The following is a 20,540-nucleotide window of genomic DNA, read 5'->3' as shown; positions in this document are numbered from 1 at the left end:
TTAGTTAGAGGTTTCTTTGAAACAACACTGACATTTGGGACAGCTTATGCACACCGCAACAATCTGACTTGCTTATTAACACCTGTAGAGAAAAGCTTTTTAGATCACACTGATGATAGACACAAAGCACTGAAGGAAAGATTAGAAAAGGGGCTAGAGAAACACACATATGCGAATGATTATGCTTACACTGCAATAAAGACGCAAGGCAAATTAGCTATAGATGCATTACATGTAGGAAGGCTTTGTGTATATATAGGCCAAAATCTGATCATGACACTTTATTTGTGGGAACGAGTAAATGCAGGCATGTGTTTTTGTTTCAGAGTAAGTGGACATTCATGTTAAATGGAGAGGATCCAGCTATCCCTGGGATCTATTATATCTGTGGACTTAATGCTTATTAACGTCTCCCTAAGGGATAGTATGGGACATGTTATTTGGGGATAGTTTTCCCAAAGATTTACCAGATTGATGACTTAAAGCAAATACCTAAAATGTCTGAATTACAACATGCTAGACAAAAACGAGAGACAGCAGCCGCTGTCGTTGGTGACATATTTGGAGCCATAATTCCTTCAGTGGGGGTTATCTTAAACTCCGTAAAGATTCGAAAGTTGTCTACTATTGTGGATAACATGCTGACGAACAAACTTCACAGGGGCTATACTCCTGATGGATACTGAACTTGCTGCGGAAAGAGCTATGGCTCTTCAAAATTGGCTTGCTTTAGACATTCTTTTAGCAAAGAGCGGCGGAGTCTGCAAGATGCTCAACGAGCGTCATTGTTGCTCATTCATTCTGGACAATAGTAAAAAGATTGGAGGTACGCTTACTAACTTAACTAGAGATAGTGCAGATTTGAAAGATTTGAAGGAACAGGGAGTGTGGAAGAAAGTCGGAAAAGGAATTGCCAGAGTAGGCAGCTGGTTTAGTAATATTTGGAACGGGGTGCTTGCAAAAATATTAGGGGGTCTATTAATTGTCTTAGTTTGTTTATTAGGTTTATGGGGAGCCTGCAAAATTAATGAAAGAATTAGAAGAAATTGGACAAAAAGAAGCAAGAGGAATGAAGAAATGAAAGGGAGAAAATATTTAATGAAATTTGGGAAAGCTCACACAAAGGCCAAGATGTTGAAATGCGCATTATGCGCAAAGTGAAAAATTGAAAGTGAAATAAAAATTGAAAGTGAAAGGTTGAAAGGGAAAGGTTTTTGTGATGATGAGCGTCATCAGAGGAGGGACTGAGAGAGCGTAGTTTATATAATCTATATTAACATGAAATGTTTATGAACTAATATGTGATAATGCCGCTTAGAAATTGTATTAATGGGTTTTGCTTAAACGTGCACTTGAAATGTGACCACTGGGAGTGGCCGTCAATGTATACGGGTCTAATAGAAATGACTAATGTTGATAAAATATGATATTAAAGTATGGTTTTGTACTAATTACTAATGATTATGATTATTAAAGTTATGCTAAAATAAATCTTGCAGGCCTTAAGTTAGCATGAGCCGAAGCTTAGCTGCCTGGCTCTCATATTAAATGTGTTTTTCTAACGTGCAGTGTGCTGACTCGCAAAAGGACATGAACTCTTGTTTTCCTTCAACTAGAAGCTGAATGTAACCATAGTGGATCCGTTCTCATGAAAATTCATCTTGCTTGTAGAAATGTTTAGCTAAAATGCAACAGTGTAGACAATGGAGCTACAGACCAAAAGATGTGCAAAGAATTACAGAAGGATGAAATCATACCGGACATGCTACCTCTGAAGACGTCAAACATATGGGCCAATAAAATGTAAGTAAAATAATATGGGGTGAAAGATTAATGACATAATCTGTTTCCTAATAGGGTAAATATAGTGGGGTATAACCATGGACCAATGAAATTTTAGGGGAATGTACTACGAAAAAGGGATAAAAAACCATGACACGGGGAGCCATTAGAATTGGTTAGGGAAATGCTGTTGATTTGATCCAGAGACTTTTTCACTTTGCCTGGTGACTTTGCTGATTTTACTTAGAATCATCCTTTTCCTTAGATTGCCCATTTACACTTTTCCTCCTTATGAGGTAATTGCCCCTTTTGCCCCAGAGCTGAGTTCTGACTGATGGCGAATCAACTGATGTCCTGAAGACGAAGACTGAACCTGAGTGCTGACCGAAACCTTGGAGGGTAACTATGACAATGAAATTGTGATTTGTATGTTTGCATTTCCTTTCTAGGTAGCAACTGCTTACTTTTGACAGAGACCATAGCTAGATGTTTTCCAAATTGGTGTTCTAAATTGTTTTGCATGAAGCCCAACATGCCAGTGCTAATCAGTGGTTAGGACAGATGTTCACTAAACTGACGCAAATTGACTAACAACTGAATCTATGCTTTGTTGAACCGACGCATTGATGGCACTCTGCTAAAATTGATCTATGTACACGCCATGTTATGTTCTAATGTTTGTGATTCTTGCCTAAATGAAATCTTATCAGAGTTGCCATATTGTGACTATGCTATTGTGTTTCTTGGTTTTGAGATTAACGCATCTGCTTTTAGAATTGTAATTAATAGGGAATAAACTCATAAAAGTCTACTAAACTGGTGTGGTTATTCATGACTGCCAGATCATGGTGGTGTCTTGGATTGATTAATGTCTTTGACTAAAGTGAAATGCATTTTGGTAATAAATATTGATTACATTATTGATGTATTGATTGACATATTGATTAGCTATCTCGTCCTAAGGTGTCTCTCAACTGGGTCAAAAGATTCATTGGCCTAAAAAGAGTCCTAATGTGTAATAAATTATCATAAAGGGACGCGTTAACAAGTGCATGTCCTGCTTCTTATGTTCTCCTTGTGTCTCAGTCTCTCAATCTCTTGTTTCTCTCTCTCTCTCGCTCTCCCTCTCCTTAACTCCCCCCTCCCAGTCATCTTCAATACATATAGTCCCCTACACTGCCTCCATATTGCTCTTTCCATATACCATACTCTCTCCATTGCTTCCCCACTGCATTGTCAACACGAGCACTGCTGCTGCTCAGTGTTTCTCTCCCTTCTCCATCTCTCTCTCCCTCTCCATCTCCTCAGCTGACCCAACATTGACTTTCCAGTCGCTGCCCATCACTGTCAGTTCTGGCTTTGCCAATGGTTACAGAATTGCAGCAGAAACAGTGGCAAAGCCAAAAACGCCAGGCCACCGTCTGGGAATGTTACTTTGTATACATCCCAGATGGTCACCACATGACCGACATTTTGGAACAGTATAATGATGTTATTTTGTATGGCATTTTTATACTGCTCAAAATTGTCTGTCACATGCATTTAGACACAACATGAGGGCTATTTTAGTAGTATTCAAAATAACACTCCATGATGGCCACCCACCACTACATTGTTTTTGCCAATGCTTGTTCACAGAGCAAGGACAGTTTAGCTTTTATAAAGAGATATTCCAGGATAGCTTTAGATAGTGCCTGCCAAAAAGTAACTCAGTTATAAAATACTGTTTGATGTCTTTGTACTTCTGCTAAATTGAAAACTTGAATTATTTAGTTTGATACCAGTTAACATATTCTTAATATGCTTAACAATACTGGTATACACAGCATTATCTCATTTATCAAAAATATTAATGTTGGGCATATCATGAATAATGTTAATCAATAACATTTATTGATACTACACGATGTTGAACGCACAATGGCTTCAACAAAGTGAAAGAAAATGAACATGCATTGAAATAAAGACACGCTTGAGATGACTGTGCTTACGCTAATATTAGCTGATGGTTGCCTCAGTTTTGAAATGGTCAGTGCTACCTGCAACCATCTGTTCAGCATGTAATCATCTTTTGTGCTTGTCTCGCCCTGTACACTATTCATGCACAAGCAACATTGTAAAACACTGATTTGAGATGTAATGTCACTTATCGAGGTACAGAATGATGTTTGTTTTCTTTGGAGTTTTGTGACACATGGTTTCACGAAGAGTGAATGTTACCAAGACCCCAGCTATTGGGACCACGGTGGTTTCTCATGAGAACTCGTCCTTGTATATTAAGCAGAGACACTTTAGGTGCCTGAAAGGCACAAGGTATGGGAACTGCATTACGTGAATCTGCGGGAGAGTGCTGAGTAATGTGATTTCAGAAACTGTATTGTTCTTTCTTTAACCTGCTTGGTTCAAACCTTGTGGTCCTTGTACAGTTGTGTTCATGTATGGTTTTCACCGTATTTTGCAGTATGAAAGAAACATTTTCTTGAGGCTGTTGGGCTCACTCTCCCCTGATACTTTGGCCTGGACACTATGTTGGTCTGACTTCTGATTTATGACTTATTTTAATTGAGCTGAACGATTAAGTAAAGTGACTGGCTAGTAACTGTGACTTGTGTTCTGTTTGTATTGTGTGGTCCTCTTTGTTGTTTGCAAAATATATAACAATATACTGTACCAGGTTCTGCGCTGTGCTGGGTGGTGTTTGTGAATCAACAGCTTCCACCATCATGTGGTTCAAATTCTGATCCTCTCGATTTAACGTGGTGTGCGTAACAAGGGCTCCTTGGTCTGTGATGCTCAAATGGTTAGCGTCGTCATTCAGGGCATCTGTGAGTGCAGTTGAAGGGAGTTCCTGAACTGCTGCTGCAGAGCCAACAGTTGTGCCTGTAGGTTTCTGATCCAGGCTGTGGAATGTATGTGCAGGGTCTGTCCCTGACACAGGATCAACCGACGCTAAAACACAAATAAAAGATATAAGCAACCAGAGAAAAAGAAACATGGCAGTCAAGAACATGCTTCCCAACTTCACACATTGTGTAACTATAAGTAAAAATATGGGATGATGACAAAAAAGGATTGGCATAAGAAGTCATCTGATGTAAAGCACACATAACTGTGTGCCAAATAATACTGCCTGCATACATTAAATAATGCAGACGTGATTTCTATAGAATTCTTAACATATTTATACATATGGACATACGGACTGATATAAGTGGCTCGAAACTAAAAGGCTAGGTTTCAGCTACTGAGGCATGCTTGGTAAAAATGATAAAGATAAATTAGTCAAGGTAGGTGAGAGACGATCCATCGATGCTTCAGGCCTGCATTGCTGCCTCTGAGTGTTTTGGAGGAGTTGATCTCCTCAGAACACAGGCCTTTCATCTGAGAGATGTGACGTAGGAGGTGATATTGGGATCTTCTGGTGAGCCCCAATTACTGCACTTAGGAACCTCCAGTCCTACGACAGCTTCTTAAGCAAGCCTGATGGCGCTTCACAGGTGCACCTTTTTTAATCATGAGGACATGGCCACAGAGTAACTGATCTGAGCTCACATAAACCTGATTAAATGACCTGGTGTTCAAAGTGGAAGTTTAGGGTATAGTCAAAATATACATGCACGGTTCTCCAAGGACTGCACTTTTAAACTGTCGGAGGAGACGCTCTCTAAACCAGAAGTTCGTTGCCCAAGGAGTTTACTGTGAGGGGCAGTGTGTGGATAACAGCACTACATCATTTAGAGTGCTTCTCTGCTACAACGCGCTACTTAAGGTGTGTGGGACTCCTGCCGCGCAGGAGGCACGCGGGACACGCCCGGGCGCGTGCCTGGGCAAAGACCGGGCCAAAACGGGCCTGTATTAGTCGATTGTAGACCGGCAGAGGCATGGCCGGGCCAGCCCCTTCTATTTTGCAAGTTGGAGTGGACGGTAATGAGGTGTTTGGGAGAGTCATGAAATGATGAGGCTTTTGTCTTAACCCTTAAAGATTCTGTGCAGCTTGTTTATTCGGCATTTTATCTTTCACTCTGAATAGTTTTCACCCTTGGCATTTGGCTGTTTTACCACAGGTGTCTGGGCATTTTGTTTTTATATTATGGGAAAACGGAAGCTAGCTGGTGTGGGGCTTTCCTCTGGTATGCCTAAGGCATCCTGTGCGACTGACAATTTTTTGGTGAAGGCAGTTGATGTTATTGCAAACAAAATAAAGTTGGTTGAAAGGAGGCTTTCCCTTTCAGTAGAGGGCTGACTACTTCACGTTTTATCCCAAAGGTGCAAATGGAAAATTCGCAGTCCGTGGTTTTCCAGGGAAATGCTGCAGCCTTCTCCAAGAGTCTTTCCTCCCCCTATGACGGTTCCACCACGGCATACTGATGAGGTCTTAATGGACGCTAATGTGGAAATAGAAGTGGCTGCAGTTAGGCCTCCCACAGAGAATTCAGATTTATCTGAAAACCTAGCAGATGCTTCAGTTTTTCCTTTGGCCCCGGATCCGCTGTAAAGGGCAGAAGGCGGGCATCAAATACAAAAACAACAAGTGCTAAGCAATAGATGGGGCATGAAGCAGGAGCAAGTTGCCAGTTCGCTAAAATGTAATCAGGACTCACCTTGGAAAGAAATATGTGGCATCCTTGGTGATTTATTTGGATATAAATTTGGGACCAATACTGTAGCATCTTTCAGGTGTAAAGGTAGAACTCCAAGGTCTGAAAAATCTCTGAAGAGACCCACCTGTTCCATCTGCAGGAAATGTAGCTGTGCCAATGTCATCCGAACTCTGCACAAGGGGGGAGGGGGCATTGCTGGAGCTGGTTTGGAGATTATCTAAAATTCTGAGCCTCTAATCGCTTCTGCTGAGGTTGGTAGTAATCCCAGGGTCAATACTTCGAGGCACCTGCAGGCTACTCAAGGGTCTCGGCCAAATGGCCTAGTCTCTTTAAGTAAGCTGACAACAGAAAAACCAGAAGACTACCGCACATTCCTATATTATAGAATGTTGTTGAGGTGCTCAAACATTAAAAACATGCCCGTTGTCAAGCATGTGTATTGGAACAAGAGGCCTTGTACCAGCAAGTTAATTCTGTTAGAAGAAAGAATGGAGCACACAAATAGTAATGTCATTCTATGAATAATGTTCAGATGGTCATGGCTCGTTGAGTATACGAAAGAAACATGGTGTAAATTCCCATCAAGGTGGTATCAATATAATAAGTATTCATTAGACAATTGCAGAAGAGAATCATAGTTAAGTAATTGAATAAATCATAAATATAGGATTTAATGTGGACATAGAAAGTTATCATACAATAATTTATAAAAAAGTGTTGAACAATATCACTATAGTTCCATATCACAAAGCTTATTCGTTTTCTATAGAGTATTCAAGATGGCTTCTACTTATTCCATGATTTCGTGAATGCGGTCTAGTCTTTCCTTCCACACTTTCCTAGTGTAACTGACTATGGGTATACATCGCCCCCTTATAGGAGCACTGGTCTTTTTTCTCGCCAAGAACTACAATATTCATTGGGGAGTTTGGGTTTGAGCAATCGCCTGATTTTATTATTATTTTTTGCTTCCAGGTAGCGCACGAGCCTTTGCGTCACGCACTGTTTTGACTGTGACAGCTCTTTTGAAGATTGGCGATTTACAACCACCTCGTTCTTCATACATTCCGGGTTTTCTAGAAGGACTGCCACATACATTCTGTCAACCAATTTACCGGCGACTATACTCAATTACCGGTTGACGATTCTAAGATGGACGTCTTTTTAGGATGGCTATCTATACGTGGAGATGCCGTTTTAAAAGTTGAGTCCTTTCTTTGTTTTCTTTCACGCTTAAAAGCTATTCTCACGGATAACTGATCTGTGAATACTGCCACCGAAGGACTGACTGCAGGACAGCGTACAATTTTCAAAGGTAACGAGGGGTGATTAGCGATATACAGGCACTCCCCGGGGACTACTCTCAGTCTATATGACACTTACGACCCATATCGGGTGTCCTAATCGTGGGACCTCATAAACTAACTTATGAAACTCTCACTTGACGTCTGTTATCCATACATGGGGACGCCGGTTTAAAGATGAGAGTCTTTTTGGATATGTTTTCCTTCATGCCCTAATAAGAACTTAACAAGCAGCTAAGTTTTTGTATTAACTACCACTGAAGGATTAATATGGGACAGCAAATAATGTCTACAGACAATGAGGGGGGATAGGTGACACATGGGAACTCCCCCACAGTTACTGTCAGTTCCCATATTATGTACGATTCTTATCCGTCGTCCTTACCGAGGGACTCCACAGATACTTAAATTTTCGTGGAGTCTTTTTTTTCATCTCTCTTTTTAATAAAATATTTAGTGCAACCTTTTTTCATTCGCGCTAGGCACCACATTCTAGGATGCAGGGACTACTTTGAAATCATACCGTTCGACTTCCATCTTAGGAGAATCCTATCACAGGTCAGTCAATGATTGGACACACCATTTTCTAGAAAGTCTTTCCCCATAGGACTTTCTCTTGTTTTTTGAATTTAGGTACATTTGTGATTGCCTGTTTTACAGATTCCCAAAGATTTTTCAACATCATTTGACCTACATCGTCTACCTTAAACTATGAAGGTTACCAAGACATTGAAAAATTATTGGAAACCTTAAGGTAGAAAATCCAATATATCTTTTCAGTCGTCAATATATTTATTTGGGCACACAGTCTGGAATTTAATGAATAATCACTAATCTATAGGGGTAATCATCACCTATTCTCGGATTTCCACAATACAGTGTAACAGATATGTATTAAGCTTTCTTTGTCTATCGGTGTCTTCCTCATCATAAACTTGGGATTTTCACTCTCTTCATTTTTCTTTCATCACTTTTTTTTTTTGACGTTAACATACTTTCAGACACTAAGTAACAATCTTTGGTATTGTGGTTTCTGTTTTTGTTACACACCTAGGATTCGGAAATATATATCGGTGGTATCATGGTGGTTTTCACACTCTTAAGACATAAACACTGTCACTACTATGCCAATCTATTACGAGATACTTCTTATGTTTATAGGCATATCATCTTGGACTCAAATGATATTAGGGGCAAAAACAAATTGTTTGAATTTTTGTCTTTTATCAGCCTTGATAAAGTCCCTTAGAGGACGAAACACGTGTCGGCTGAACTTGGATGAACTGAACTATCCTTCTGTCAATTGGATGAAGACATTGGGGGTCATTCTGACCCTGGCGGTCGGTGACCGCCAGGGTCACCGACCACGGGAGCACCGCCAACAGGCTGGCGGTGCTCCGTCGAGCATTCTGACCGCGGCGGTTCAGCCGCGGTCAGAAACGGAAAGTCGGCGGTTTCCCGCCGACTTTCCGCTGCTCGGGAGAATCCTCCATGGGGATTCTGACACCCCCTACCGCCATCCTGTTCCTGGCGGTAGGGGTGCCGCGGGGCCCCTGGGGGCCCCTGAAGTGCCGATGCCAATGGCATGGGCACTGCAGGGGCACTCGTAAGAGGGCCCCACAAAATATTTCAGTGTCTGCAAAGCAGACACTGAAATACGCGACGGGTGCAACTGCACCCGTCGCACCTTCCCACTACGCCGGCTCCATTCGGAGCCGGCGTCCTCGTGGGAAGGTAGATTTGCCCTGGGCTGGCGGGCGGCCTTTTGGCGGCCGCCCGCCAGCCCAGGGCAAATCTCAAAATACCCTCAGCGGTCTTGCGACCGCGGAGCGGTATTTTGTCGGGGGAAGACTGGCGGGCGGCCTCCGCCGCCCGCCAGTCTCAGAATCACCCCCAGAATCTTTCAGCTTTTCAATCTTCCAAGTGGACAATTTCATTCTTTTCATCAATCTGTGGGACTGTATATGTTCTCTTTTTAGGGGATGAATCACCCAATGGTTGATGTGACATGTATTTTTGTTGGTGCATCCACTTCATTTACAAATAAGCTTTGTGATATGGAACTATAGTGATATTGTTCAACACTTTTTTATAAATTATTGTATGATAACTTTCTATGTCCACATTAAATCCTATATTTATGATTTATTCAATTACTTAACTATGATTCTCTTCTGCAATTGTCTAATGAATACTTATTATATTGATACCACCTTGATGGAAATTTACACCATGTTTCTTTCGTATACTCAACGAGCCATGACCATCTGAACATTATTCATAGAATGACATTACTATTTGTGTGCTCCATTCTTTCTTCTAACAGAAATGGCCTAGTCTCGCCTGTAAAGTTGGCAAGCACACCAGGCCTGGTGAAGTCAAAGAATAAGCTACCAGTGATACATCCCCCACCCAGCAGCATGTTCTTATGTTGCCATTTTGACAAAAGTTCCACCTTTAGCAGATAAAATGGTCGAATCAACTCAGGCCATAATAAATAAAGTGGCTCATTGGCTTTCACAAAATTTGTCCAGAAGGTGGGATTTAATGCAGGAGATAATTATGGCTCGGCGGGTGGGAGTTATAGGTCCTTAAACTAAGGTAACCCCAGGAGATACAATTGTTATCAATTTTGACAATCCCAGGCTGGTGGGGGATATTCATGCCTGTGTAAGAGCCGGAGGAGTGAAACAAAGTCACATAAAAATCTCACTGCTTGATTTCTTTTATCGTCATTTGAACCAGGCGTGGCAGAATGTTCCCTTTGCGGATCCTTGCCCTTGGGTGGTCCAGAATGGTGGAAATGATACGCATATCTTGTCTGGAAACAGATTCAGTGTCCTTGCTTCCCTGGATCAGATTGATGAATGACTGCAAGCTACCCAGAGGGCAAGTGCCAGTGACAGGGGGAATCCAAACCAGATGATCACCGAACAAGAGGCACCCTACCATTCCCATTTCATGTTGAAGGAACAAAAAGGCAAGGTAGAGAGGAAGGGACAAATAATGTGACTGTTGGGGAAGTTGCTATCCCCGTGTCACCCTCCAGTTAATTATGGGGGGTGGAATCAGGGGGGCTGAGGATTATGCCATGGAATGTTGCAGGAGTTAGGGGTAAGCTCCAAAATCAAGAATGGCTGAATCAGCTCCGAACGTTCTATATGATTTGCATGCAGGAGACTTGCAGGGTCCATAGATTTGGACAGTTACGTTACCATGGCCCAACCGGCCACACCATCAGTGGCCGGCAGATCCTGGGGCAATCTATCTGCCTTTGTTTTGTTAAGTTTAGAAAGGATAAATTCATCCGTTGGATGGTCAAACCCACAGTTCTTAGTTTCTTTGGTTTCTTTTGGGAGAAGGTGGGGGGATCTTTTGTTAGTGAATTTCTATAATAAAATTTTTAGTAGTGATGTGGTCAGAGCACTAAATTATTTTGAAGATTTTATGCATAGGTTTTCATCAATTAAGTGGGAGAAATTAATTGTGCTCTGGTTGGGTAACTTTAATGTTGAACTATGTGATGTAGCCAAGCCATATGCATGTGGTGCTAGGTGGGATGAAGAGGGCATAAATAAGGTCCATTTTAAACATGACCTTTTGGATGATACATTTAATATGCTGCTTGTTAAATTGGATGTGGTTTTATTGGAACCTTTGGGAGGTTTTGGGTCAGATACGATCCCCACTTTTACCGGCAGGTTAATGGGAGTATTACTGATTTTATGATTGTTTCAGCAGACTCGCAACATTTGTTGTTGGAGTACAATACTGTAACAAATTGTTTGGGTGGCACCCTTTTAACATTGATATTAGTTCTATTCCCCCAGTACCTAGACTAAATGGGTCCCTTAACAAGAATCAAGGTTTGAGGATTAAATGAGATCACATGAATCCCTCTATTTTTGTCCAAAAAGTTGTACAAGAAAACATTTTTCCAATTGAATTGTGTTTGTCTGAGGAGTCTACAAAGCAGGGAGTGCTGAATGGTTTTAATGCTCTGTGTAGTGCAATTAAAGATGCCCTTTCTCCCCGTAATCCCCCTCGACCAACCCCCATTATAGCCTTAGAACCCGCCGTAGCGGGCTCTACCGGCTATTAAAGGCCCGCTCCCCGCGTTAAATGCCCGAGCCGAAGGCGAGGGCATTTAACAAGGGAGAGGGACTTTAATAGCCGTTAGAGCCCGCTACGGCGGGTTCTAAGGCTATTAGAACATTCTGCCACACAGGGCAGAATGTTCTATTTAAAAAAAAAATGTTCACGGAGCCCGAGGGGATTTAAATCCCCTTGGGCTCCGTGAGGCTTTGTTCACAGCTGTTGCTGTGAACAAAGCGAACATTGGAATGTTGGCGCTGCGGGCTTTTACCGGCCAGTAAAAGCCCGCAGCACTCCATTGTCTCCAATGGAGCCCCCAGCATTCCAATGTTCTAATAAACATTAGTTGATAGGGCTTGTTCTGAGGCACATAAAAGGCTGTTAAATGCCCTTAGAGCCACCCCCAGATGTTGGTTGGAGATATGATTGGCCAGGGAAGAATATAAGATCATTGTTGAGGCAAGGAAAGATGAAATAAGTGCTTGGGCATGGGAGGATCTAACCGTAGCAGTTGCCACTAAAAACAATGTAAAGCTTTGGGAGGTGGTTAATTGTCCTTTTCTCACTGATTCTGATAAAAATACTAAACCTGATTTTTTTATTACTGAAGTTGAATGGGTTGCGCAATACAAAGGGTTTTTTCAACATAGTGCTTCTGAATTTCAGGATAGTGAGGCTCAATTAGTTGACCCGCCACCTGTTCCATTATCATCGCCGATTGAAGTGGGGAAAGTGGAAAGAGCTTTAATTCTTTCGGCGTCTGGCAAAGCCCCTGGCCCAAATGGGGTCCTTGTTGACTTTTTAAAAACAGATATAACATTTTGGGACCCTTCTTTAACAAAAGTATTTCACAGTGCAGTAAAGGACAATATTCCTGACTCCTGGGGTCTGGCCACCCTAGTGCCCATCTTTAAGAAGGGTGATAGATCCTTGCCAACTTGCTATAGGCCAATATCTCTGATAGTCACTACAGCTAAACTTTTGTTGAGGGTAATTCTGGCTCGATTAGAAACATGGGTTGAAGAATGTAAGGCTCTAATATCGGTCCAGTTTGGTTTTAGGCCAGTGGTGGATACCACGGAACAATTTTTGAACCTACACCTTATTATTAGTAGATACGTACGCGCAAAACAAGGTTCTATCCATCTGGCTTTTATAGATTTATTTAGTGCTTTCAACCTGGTAAATCGAGACAAACTTTTGACTATAATGGAACAAATGAGTTTTGATCATGACTTGCTTACCCGGCTAAAACGCCTGTATTATGATTTAAAAATAGCTGTAAGATAAGGCCCCCAAGGAGAGCTGTTGTCGTATATTGGCCAATCTAGAGGGGTCAGGCAGGGGATGTATCCTGGCCCCTTTCTTATTTTTGAAGTATATTAATGGGAATATTGATCATTTTAATTGTGTGGCTGCTGATGTTCCTAGAATCACAAGGTTCCAGGTTCCAATTCTTTTATATGCAGATGATGGCTCTAATAGCTCTAATATTTATTGGAGTGCCCGGATTGATATAAAATCTCAACAGATGATGAGAAATGGAGAGGCAATTTTTTGCTTTGCTAGGTCTTTAAAATACAAATCTCTCCCAGAAATCTCAAATTTGTTTAAGGTTCAGTGCATTTCTGCAGCCACATATGCTGCAGGGCTTAGGGATATCATGACGTAGCCCCCGTGCAGCGGGTTGAAAATAGTTTTGAGCATCGCCTATTGGGTATTCCAAAAAATACTGCAAATTTTATTTCCTGACCTTTGTGGAGGACAAGATTAAAATTGCGTACTTGTAACTGTGGACTAAATGCTGGTTGAATCCGGGTGGGAATTTTACCAGATATTGTATTAGGGATTGCTTAGCTCTCCAAAATAAGGGGAAGTTACCATGGCTAATGTATGTGAAATCATGTCTGGAAAAGAAAGGGCTCCCAGATCTTTTTTTTAGACCCAGAGCATATGAGAAGGGATGCTAAAATATTGATAAAGGATAATTTTGCTCATTTCAATAGGGTTGTAAGACTGCAAACTATTGCAAAACAGAAAACAGTGGAGACATGTTCCACTAGTGACAACAAGTGATGTGGAGCCCTATCTGTTTTGGTTTACAAACATCTTTCACCGCACTTTACTAACCTAGTTTAGGTTAGAGCTGATACATTTTAAGGTGACATTCCCTATACAAGCTGGTTGGGTCCACGAGTTTCCTCTGTGTCATTGTAACCACTTTACTAAACAAAGCACAAACAACTTTATATTGTTTTGTCCTCTATATTATACCCCTAGGAAAGCCTTCTTGATACCTTGTTTGAAGTTGTCGGAATGCAAAGATTATCGCTCAGCAATGATTTTTTTAAGAATCTCGACTCTTTGGAATTATGCTCAGCAGTCCTGAATTTGATAAGATCTGCTCTTAGAATAAGAAATCGGTATGAACTGCTACCCCTGTAAATTTCATTTGCACTACTTTAAGTGGCTGTTCTATTTTTAAATTTTTCTAATAATTTGTGATTTTATTTGTGTTTTTGTGCTTTTATGGCAGATTTCTTTCTGAATACAGTTTTTTGACTGACTGGCTGACACAGGCCTTGCAGCTGTATTATTAAGCCCCTGTAAGGTTAAATGACTTTGTCTCTGGAAAATCACCCGCCCATTAAGTTGCACACTTGTTACGCAGCACAGAGGTCCTGAAAGGAGGTGTTCCCTTGATCCCACAGGCTGAATTCTCTTAAAATAGCCACACAGGGTTTCAAGCCTGCCATCGCCTTCTCTTCACAGTAGGCAGGAATGTGGAAATGTTACAGAGGCTGATTGCTCCCACATATACTAGATATGTCATCAATGGTCTCATCTTTCATTGTGTTTCTTTCTCTTCAGAAATATTGAGGAATTAGCTTCATTGGGTGTCTATCCCTTAATATATATTTTCTGAGTAGAACTCTGTAGCCCAGTTACCAGTTCTTTCTGTAGTAACAAATTATGTGTTTCCATTAATAAAGGCAGCATTATTCAAAGCATAGGGGCAGGGCTGCCTTGGGACACGCTGTTCACAGTGGCGCCCAACTAAGCCAGACACTCCACTTCACAGATAGTTACCAATCTGGCACCTCCCAGAACAGGAGGCACCACATCTGGGGCCTGATGACTTGGACCGCCCAAGGCATCCCAGTTGCACGGAAAGAGTTTACTAAATTCTGTGCCCTCTTGGTATGGGCATAGGACTGATGTGCGATGACCTGAGTTTCACCAGATACTTACAAATGCACATGCATAGTACTCAATGGAGGGCCTCACTGAAATGAGGCCCAATGTCCGGTGCGCAATCACTTCAGTTGCACCAGACAATTCCTCTTGTACACGAAAAGACACCAATGCAGTGCCTCACTGGAATGAGGCACAACATCTGGTGCACGATGACTTGATTTGCACGAGTTGATCCTGCTTGTGCACTGAAAGTTACCAATGCCGTGCCTCACTGGAATGATGCACAAGGTCTGGTGCATGATGACTTGAGTTGCACCAGACAGTCACACTTGCACATGAAAAGTTACCACAACAGTGCCTCCCGGGAATGAGACACCACGCCCGGTGTGCAATGACTTCAGTAGCACCAGGCACTTCTGAACACACAACCTTTTTTTGTTCCATACATCCTTGGAATGAGGCACAATGTCTAGTGCAAGATGACCTGAGCCGCACAAGACAAATCAGGTCACACACACAAAGATGCCAGTTCAGCAGTACCACACGAGGTACAGTGTAGCACTGCTCCAAGTATGCCCCCATCTTTCACCAGGCAAATCCGTCTCCAGGCACAATGTTTAGTTCTATGCTCACACTGCTGCTACCAGGTGGAATCCTGTATATATATTTAGAAGGAAAAACCGCACTCCAAAGATGTACATTTTCAAATGCTTTAATGCTGGGCTCAGTATAATTCACAAGGATTGCAAAAACGCCTGACGCGTTTCGGTCATTATGACCTTGTTCACAGGCATTTCCTGTTGTGCCCCTTCTCAGTGTTTATATACACACTAAAGACAACCACTATTGCAAAACAAGCAAATATGTTCAAATTACTATCTCTACCTATTTTCTAATTTCTAATATTCAGAATTCATCAATTTTATTCAAATTTCTCTACATCCAACATCCATAATCATTTGAAATTTATGATGCATTATGGGTATAGTAGTTTTTCATTTGCCATGCTTGATTGCATATTATAATGCTATGTTCATAGTACTAAATTTATAATTTTCAGAGTGTTTATACAACTTCTTTGCAAAGTTTATGTGCAAAGAATACTGCATACTGATATCTATTTTTACTGCTAATGATTACTATCAATTTAGAAAAAGTTAATTTATATGCTATTCTTGTAAATCATGTGCTTACTCATGCACTCCAGTGTGCAGATTTTCTTAAAACACGGCGAATTTTTGTTAGAGAACCCCACCAATGTCAAATTCAAAAAAGCCAAATAGACATATAGGGGGTCATTCTGACCCCGGCGGGCGGCGGTCGCCGCCCGCCTGGCGGGAACCGCCATTTGACCGCTCCGCGGTCAAAAGACCGCTGCCGGCATTCCGACCTTCCAGCTGGGCCAGCGGGCGCTAACAATGTTAGCGCCCGCCGGCCCAGCGGGAAGGGGGCCTGCAACATTGAAGCCGGCTCCGAATGGAGCCGGCAGTGTTGCAGGTGTGCGATGGGTGCAGTTGCACCCGTCGCGCTTTTCACTGTCTGCTAGGCAGACAGTGAAAAGCAGGCTGGGGCCCTGTTAGGGGGCCCCTGCACTGCCCATGCCAGTGGCATGGGCAGTGCAGGGACCCCCAGGGGCCCCAGGACACCCGTTCCCACCAGCCTCTTCCTGGCGGTGTAAACCGCCAGAAACAGGCTGGCGGGAAGGGGGTCAGAATCCCCTGGGCAGCGCTGCCCTGGCGGATTTGCCCAGCCGGGGGAAATCCGGCGGGAAACCGCCAGACCCGGTTTTCTGACCACGGCTTTACCGCCGCGGTCAGAATGGGCAGGGAAGCACCGCCAGCCTGTTGGCAGTGCTTCCTCCATTCGCGGCCCTGGCGGTCTTTGACCGCCAGGGTCGGAATGACCCCCATAATGTTAAAATACAATATACAAACTACAAAAAACAAACAAAAGACGAAACATTCATCATGATTCTAGTTCCTTAAATTAAATTCACACAAATTGAAACTTTTCATTATAATTGAATAAATAACTCCTCGTCCTGATTCAATCCCAAAGGAGTCAATGAACGATTCTCTAGAATGTATCTTGATTCCAAATGGCGTAACTTTCTCTCTCTGTCTCCTCCTCGTTCATTAATGGGAACTTGATCAATTGCATAGTACTCATTAGTTCTATGCAATTGATCAAGTTCCCATTAACAATGAGGAGGAGACAGAGAGAGAAAGTGCTACCACCCATGCTTTTTGACGCTAAAATCTATTCTCAAACATTGGTAGAAAGGGTTTAGCACCAAAAATGAACACAGCTGAAAAGCAGACATTAAACAGGGAAGTGGTGTTTTCATTTCTCTGTGCTTTTCTGACTTTGCATGTGTGCTGCTCTGTGCAGCACACATACAAAGTAGGAAAAGGGTTTTAACTGGTCTAGGCGTAGTAGTTGGTACAGGAAGGATACCTTCCTTTATAAAAACCTATAGTAGACTCAGGCACGGACCCTAACACCATGGCATTATAGTGTATGTGTGGCACACAGCAGCTAAAATCCATGCTAGGGAGAGGGGAGGAGAGTGCTCTTTCTACGCAAATATGTCTCTCTCCTGTTCTCTCCTTGTCAGGCAGCACAGCGCAGCATTTTTGGCTGCTGCGCTGTGTTGGGTGACAGCTTTCAGAATCTGGACCTATATGTGCTCTCTTGTCTCCCACAGAGGTATAAGACAAACTACAGGTCATGTTAGTTTTGGGCATCATAGGCCCAATATATCGATCCAGATTGAAGGGCAAGTACATGGTGTGTTAGTGCATTACCACCCAGTGTGTCAAAATGAAGGTTGTTGCATCATCTCGACTAGTAGCCTCACTAACTATCTTAGAAATTATTTCACCACTGTGTGGGCATCAGAAATTCTAGTTACTGATAACAGGATTCAATTCAGTTCAGAGTACATGAATTGGCTTCTCCAATAGTGACCTGTTGTGCATCAAGTAGACTGCATTATCTTGACTAATAGCGAATGGCCTTGTGGAAAGGTTTAATTGTAAGGGTAAAGACAGAATACAAATGGTGGATATCTGGAATTGTAATTGAAAGATCATTCAAAATGTATTGTTGTGTTGTAGGATGAGGCCTAACAGAGTCATGTGCATTGCTCCGTTTGTGCCCCTTAAAAATAGGCAACAGAGCATCAAATTAGCTCCAAGCTGGCTTTCTATGATTGTATGTTTGTAGGAATAGAGGGTGGAATCGGTATGGATACAATTGGGATTCATCAACAAACGTATAAAGACTGTTATGACAAAATACAATGACTGACAGCACAAAATGGGTCTGTGGCTGGTGAATTAAGACTCCAATATTTGAGAAAAAGTCTGAGTCGTCCGATTGTGGAGATGATGCATAATGTGGTAAAGTTACAAAATAGACTTAGCTGGAGCATGGACAGGTTGGCTAAGACTCCTGCACCAGTTCAAAATAATGGTGTGGTGTGTGAAAGTTATATAATTTGAAGTTTACCAACATCAAATACAAATCCTGCAGCGATAAGTGTAGTCCAAGATGTTGATTATTATTTCCTTCCTCCATAAGGAGATGTGTTGTAATTAACTGTAAACTGTAAAACTTTCACCACATCCCTGTTGTCTTCTCCTATCCCCTTCCCTTTTCCACCCTCCACCAAAGCTCATGGTAGAGTCTTAGAAGGTTCTGTGTGGTTTCAACACTCTATGTGAAGAGAATTTATCAGAGAGGTGCTGTCAGTTGGCTCTGTGAAGGGCTGTTGGTCATGGTTCTGGTGCTGAACTTCAGCAAACCTTATATCTCAAATCTACAGTGTAGGAAGCTGGCTCTGTATATACTATATCAAAATGAGATATAGTGTGCGCAGAGTCCAGGGGTTCCCCAAGAGGCTTGACAACGGCAATAATAGATAATACTAATGCTCTATTTGTGGCAGTGTGGTCAAGCAGTTAGGCTTATCAGAGGGTAGTGTTAAGCATGTGTTGTACACACACAAGCAATAAGTGAAAACACACACTCAATGACAACTCCAGACCAATAGGTTTTTATATAGAAAAATATATTTTGTTAATTTATTTCTAGAACCACAAGATTCAGTTTGCAGGTAAGTACGTTAAATGAAAGGTGCTTTGCATAGGTAAGTTCAGTACTTTGAATCAAATCAACAATACATACAGTTCTCTTTAAAATGGCAAAAAGCTATTTCAAAAGTGGACACTGCAATTTTCAACAGTTCCTGGAGGAGGAAAATAAAGTACAGATTTAGAGGTAAGTAATCAACTTACAGCCTCAGCCTCTGGGGCATAGGTAGCCCACCAATGGGGATTCAAAATAACCCCAAACACCCAGCACCAGCAACACAGGGCCGGTTAGGTGTAGAGGTCAAACAAGAGCCAAAATAACATGGGCGCCTATGGAGACAGGGGGTACTCCGGATCCGGTCTGCTTTCAGATAAGTACAAGTGTTGCCGGAGGGCAGACCAGGGGGGTTAGAGGAACACTGAGAGGGCCCTAAGTAGGCATCAAACGCACCCTCAGCAGCACAGGGCAGGCGGGTGCAGGGTGCAACCAGGGCATCGTGTTCTCAATGGAACTCAATGGGGGAACCGGGGGTCACTTAAGCAGTGCAGGCAAGGCACGGGGGCTTCTCAGGCAAGCCACCGATTGGACAGGAAGAGGGCCGCCTGCTGATCACTGTTGCACCGGTAGTTGGTCTCTCTCGAGTCTGGGGGCTGCGGGTGCAGTGCTTCTCCAGGCGTCAGAAATCTTCTTCCTGGGCAGTCGCGGTCAGGTGGGTCCTCGGGATTCCCTCTGCAGGCGTTATTGTGGAGGGGTGGAGAGGTCAGCCCAGGGTGGACACTTGGTCAGAATCACCTGGGGATTCTTTCTGACTGCTTGGTTCTTCTGGACTCAGGCCAGGGGCGTCGGGTGCAGAGTAGTTGTGGACTCACGCTTCTGGAGTGAGGTGGGAGTCCTTTTAAAGAAGGATGCTTTTTCTTCTTGTTGGAAAGAAGTACGCTGACCACAGGAGTTTTTTGGTCCTCGGTGATGCAGGCAAATCCCCTGGAGGCTTTTCAGGGGTCGCTGGTCCTGTAGAACGTGTTGCTTCTTCTTTAGCAGCTTCTTGAAGCAGGAGACGGGTCGGAAGGGCTGGGGCCGAGTCAGTTGTTGTCTCCTTCTCTTCTCTGCGTGGTTTTCAGCTCAGCAGTCCTTCTTCTTTTCTTGAGGACATTAGGAATCGAAATCTCTTGGTTCAGGGAGCCCTTGAATACAAGATTTAGGGACGTTTTTATGGTTAGAGGGCAGTAGCCAATGGCTACTGGTCCTGAGGGTGGCTACAACCTCCTTGTCCCCACTCCCTTTGGGGAGGGGGAGCACATTCCTATCCCTATTGGTCCTAATCCTCCAAAGCAAGACAGAGGATTTCTCAAAGAGGGGGTCACTTCAGCTCTGGACACCTTAGGGGTTGTCCTGGCTGAGGGGGTGACTCCTCCTTGTTTTTCCTAATTATCCCTCTGGATGTGCTGCCAAAAGTGGGTGCTTG

At 42.7% G+C, this 20,540-nt stretch overlaps 1 protein-coding gene across 1 annotated transcript in view; it reads right to left on the bottom strand.

Annotated features, from left to right (window-relative positions):
* Positions 1-20,540, bottom strand: part of LOC138297042 (uncharacterized) — a 337,626-nt gene that overhangs the window by 137,308 nt on the left and 179,778 nt on the right. The window contains exon 2 of the mRNA XM_069236555.1: positions 4,454-4,731. Coding sequence (XP_069092656.1) covers positions 4,454-4,731 — 278 coding nt within the window. The remainder of the gene's footprint in view (positions 1-4,453; positions 4,732-20,540) is intronic.

Source organism: Pleurodeles waltl, chromosome 5, assembly GCF_031143425.1.
Source record: "Pleurodeles waltl isolate 20211129_DDA chromosome 5, aPleWal1.hap1.20221129, whole genome shotgun sequence".
Taxonomy (NCBI): Eukaryota; Metazoa; Chordata; class Amphibia; order Caudata; family Salamandridae; genus Pleurodeles; species Pleurodeles waltl.
The sequence above is the reverse complement of the archived record's forward strand: the minus strand, read 5'-3'. Positions and strand labels throughout refer to the sequence as shown.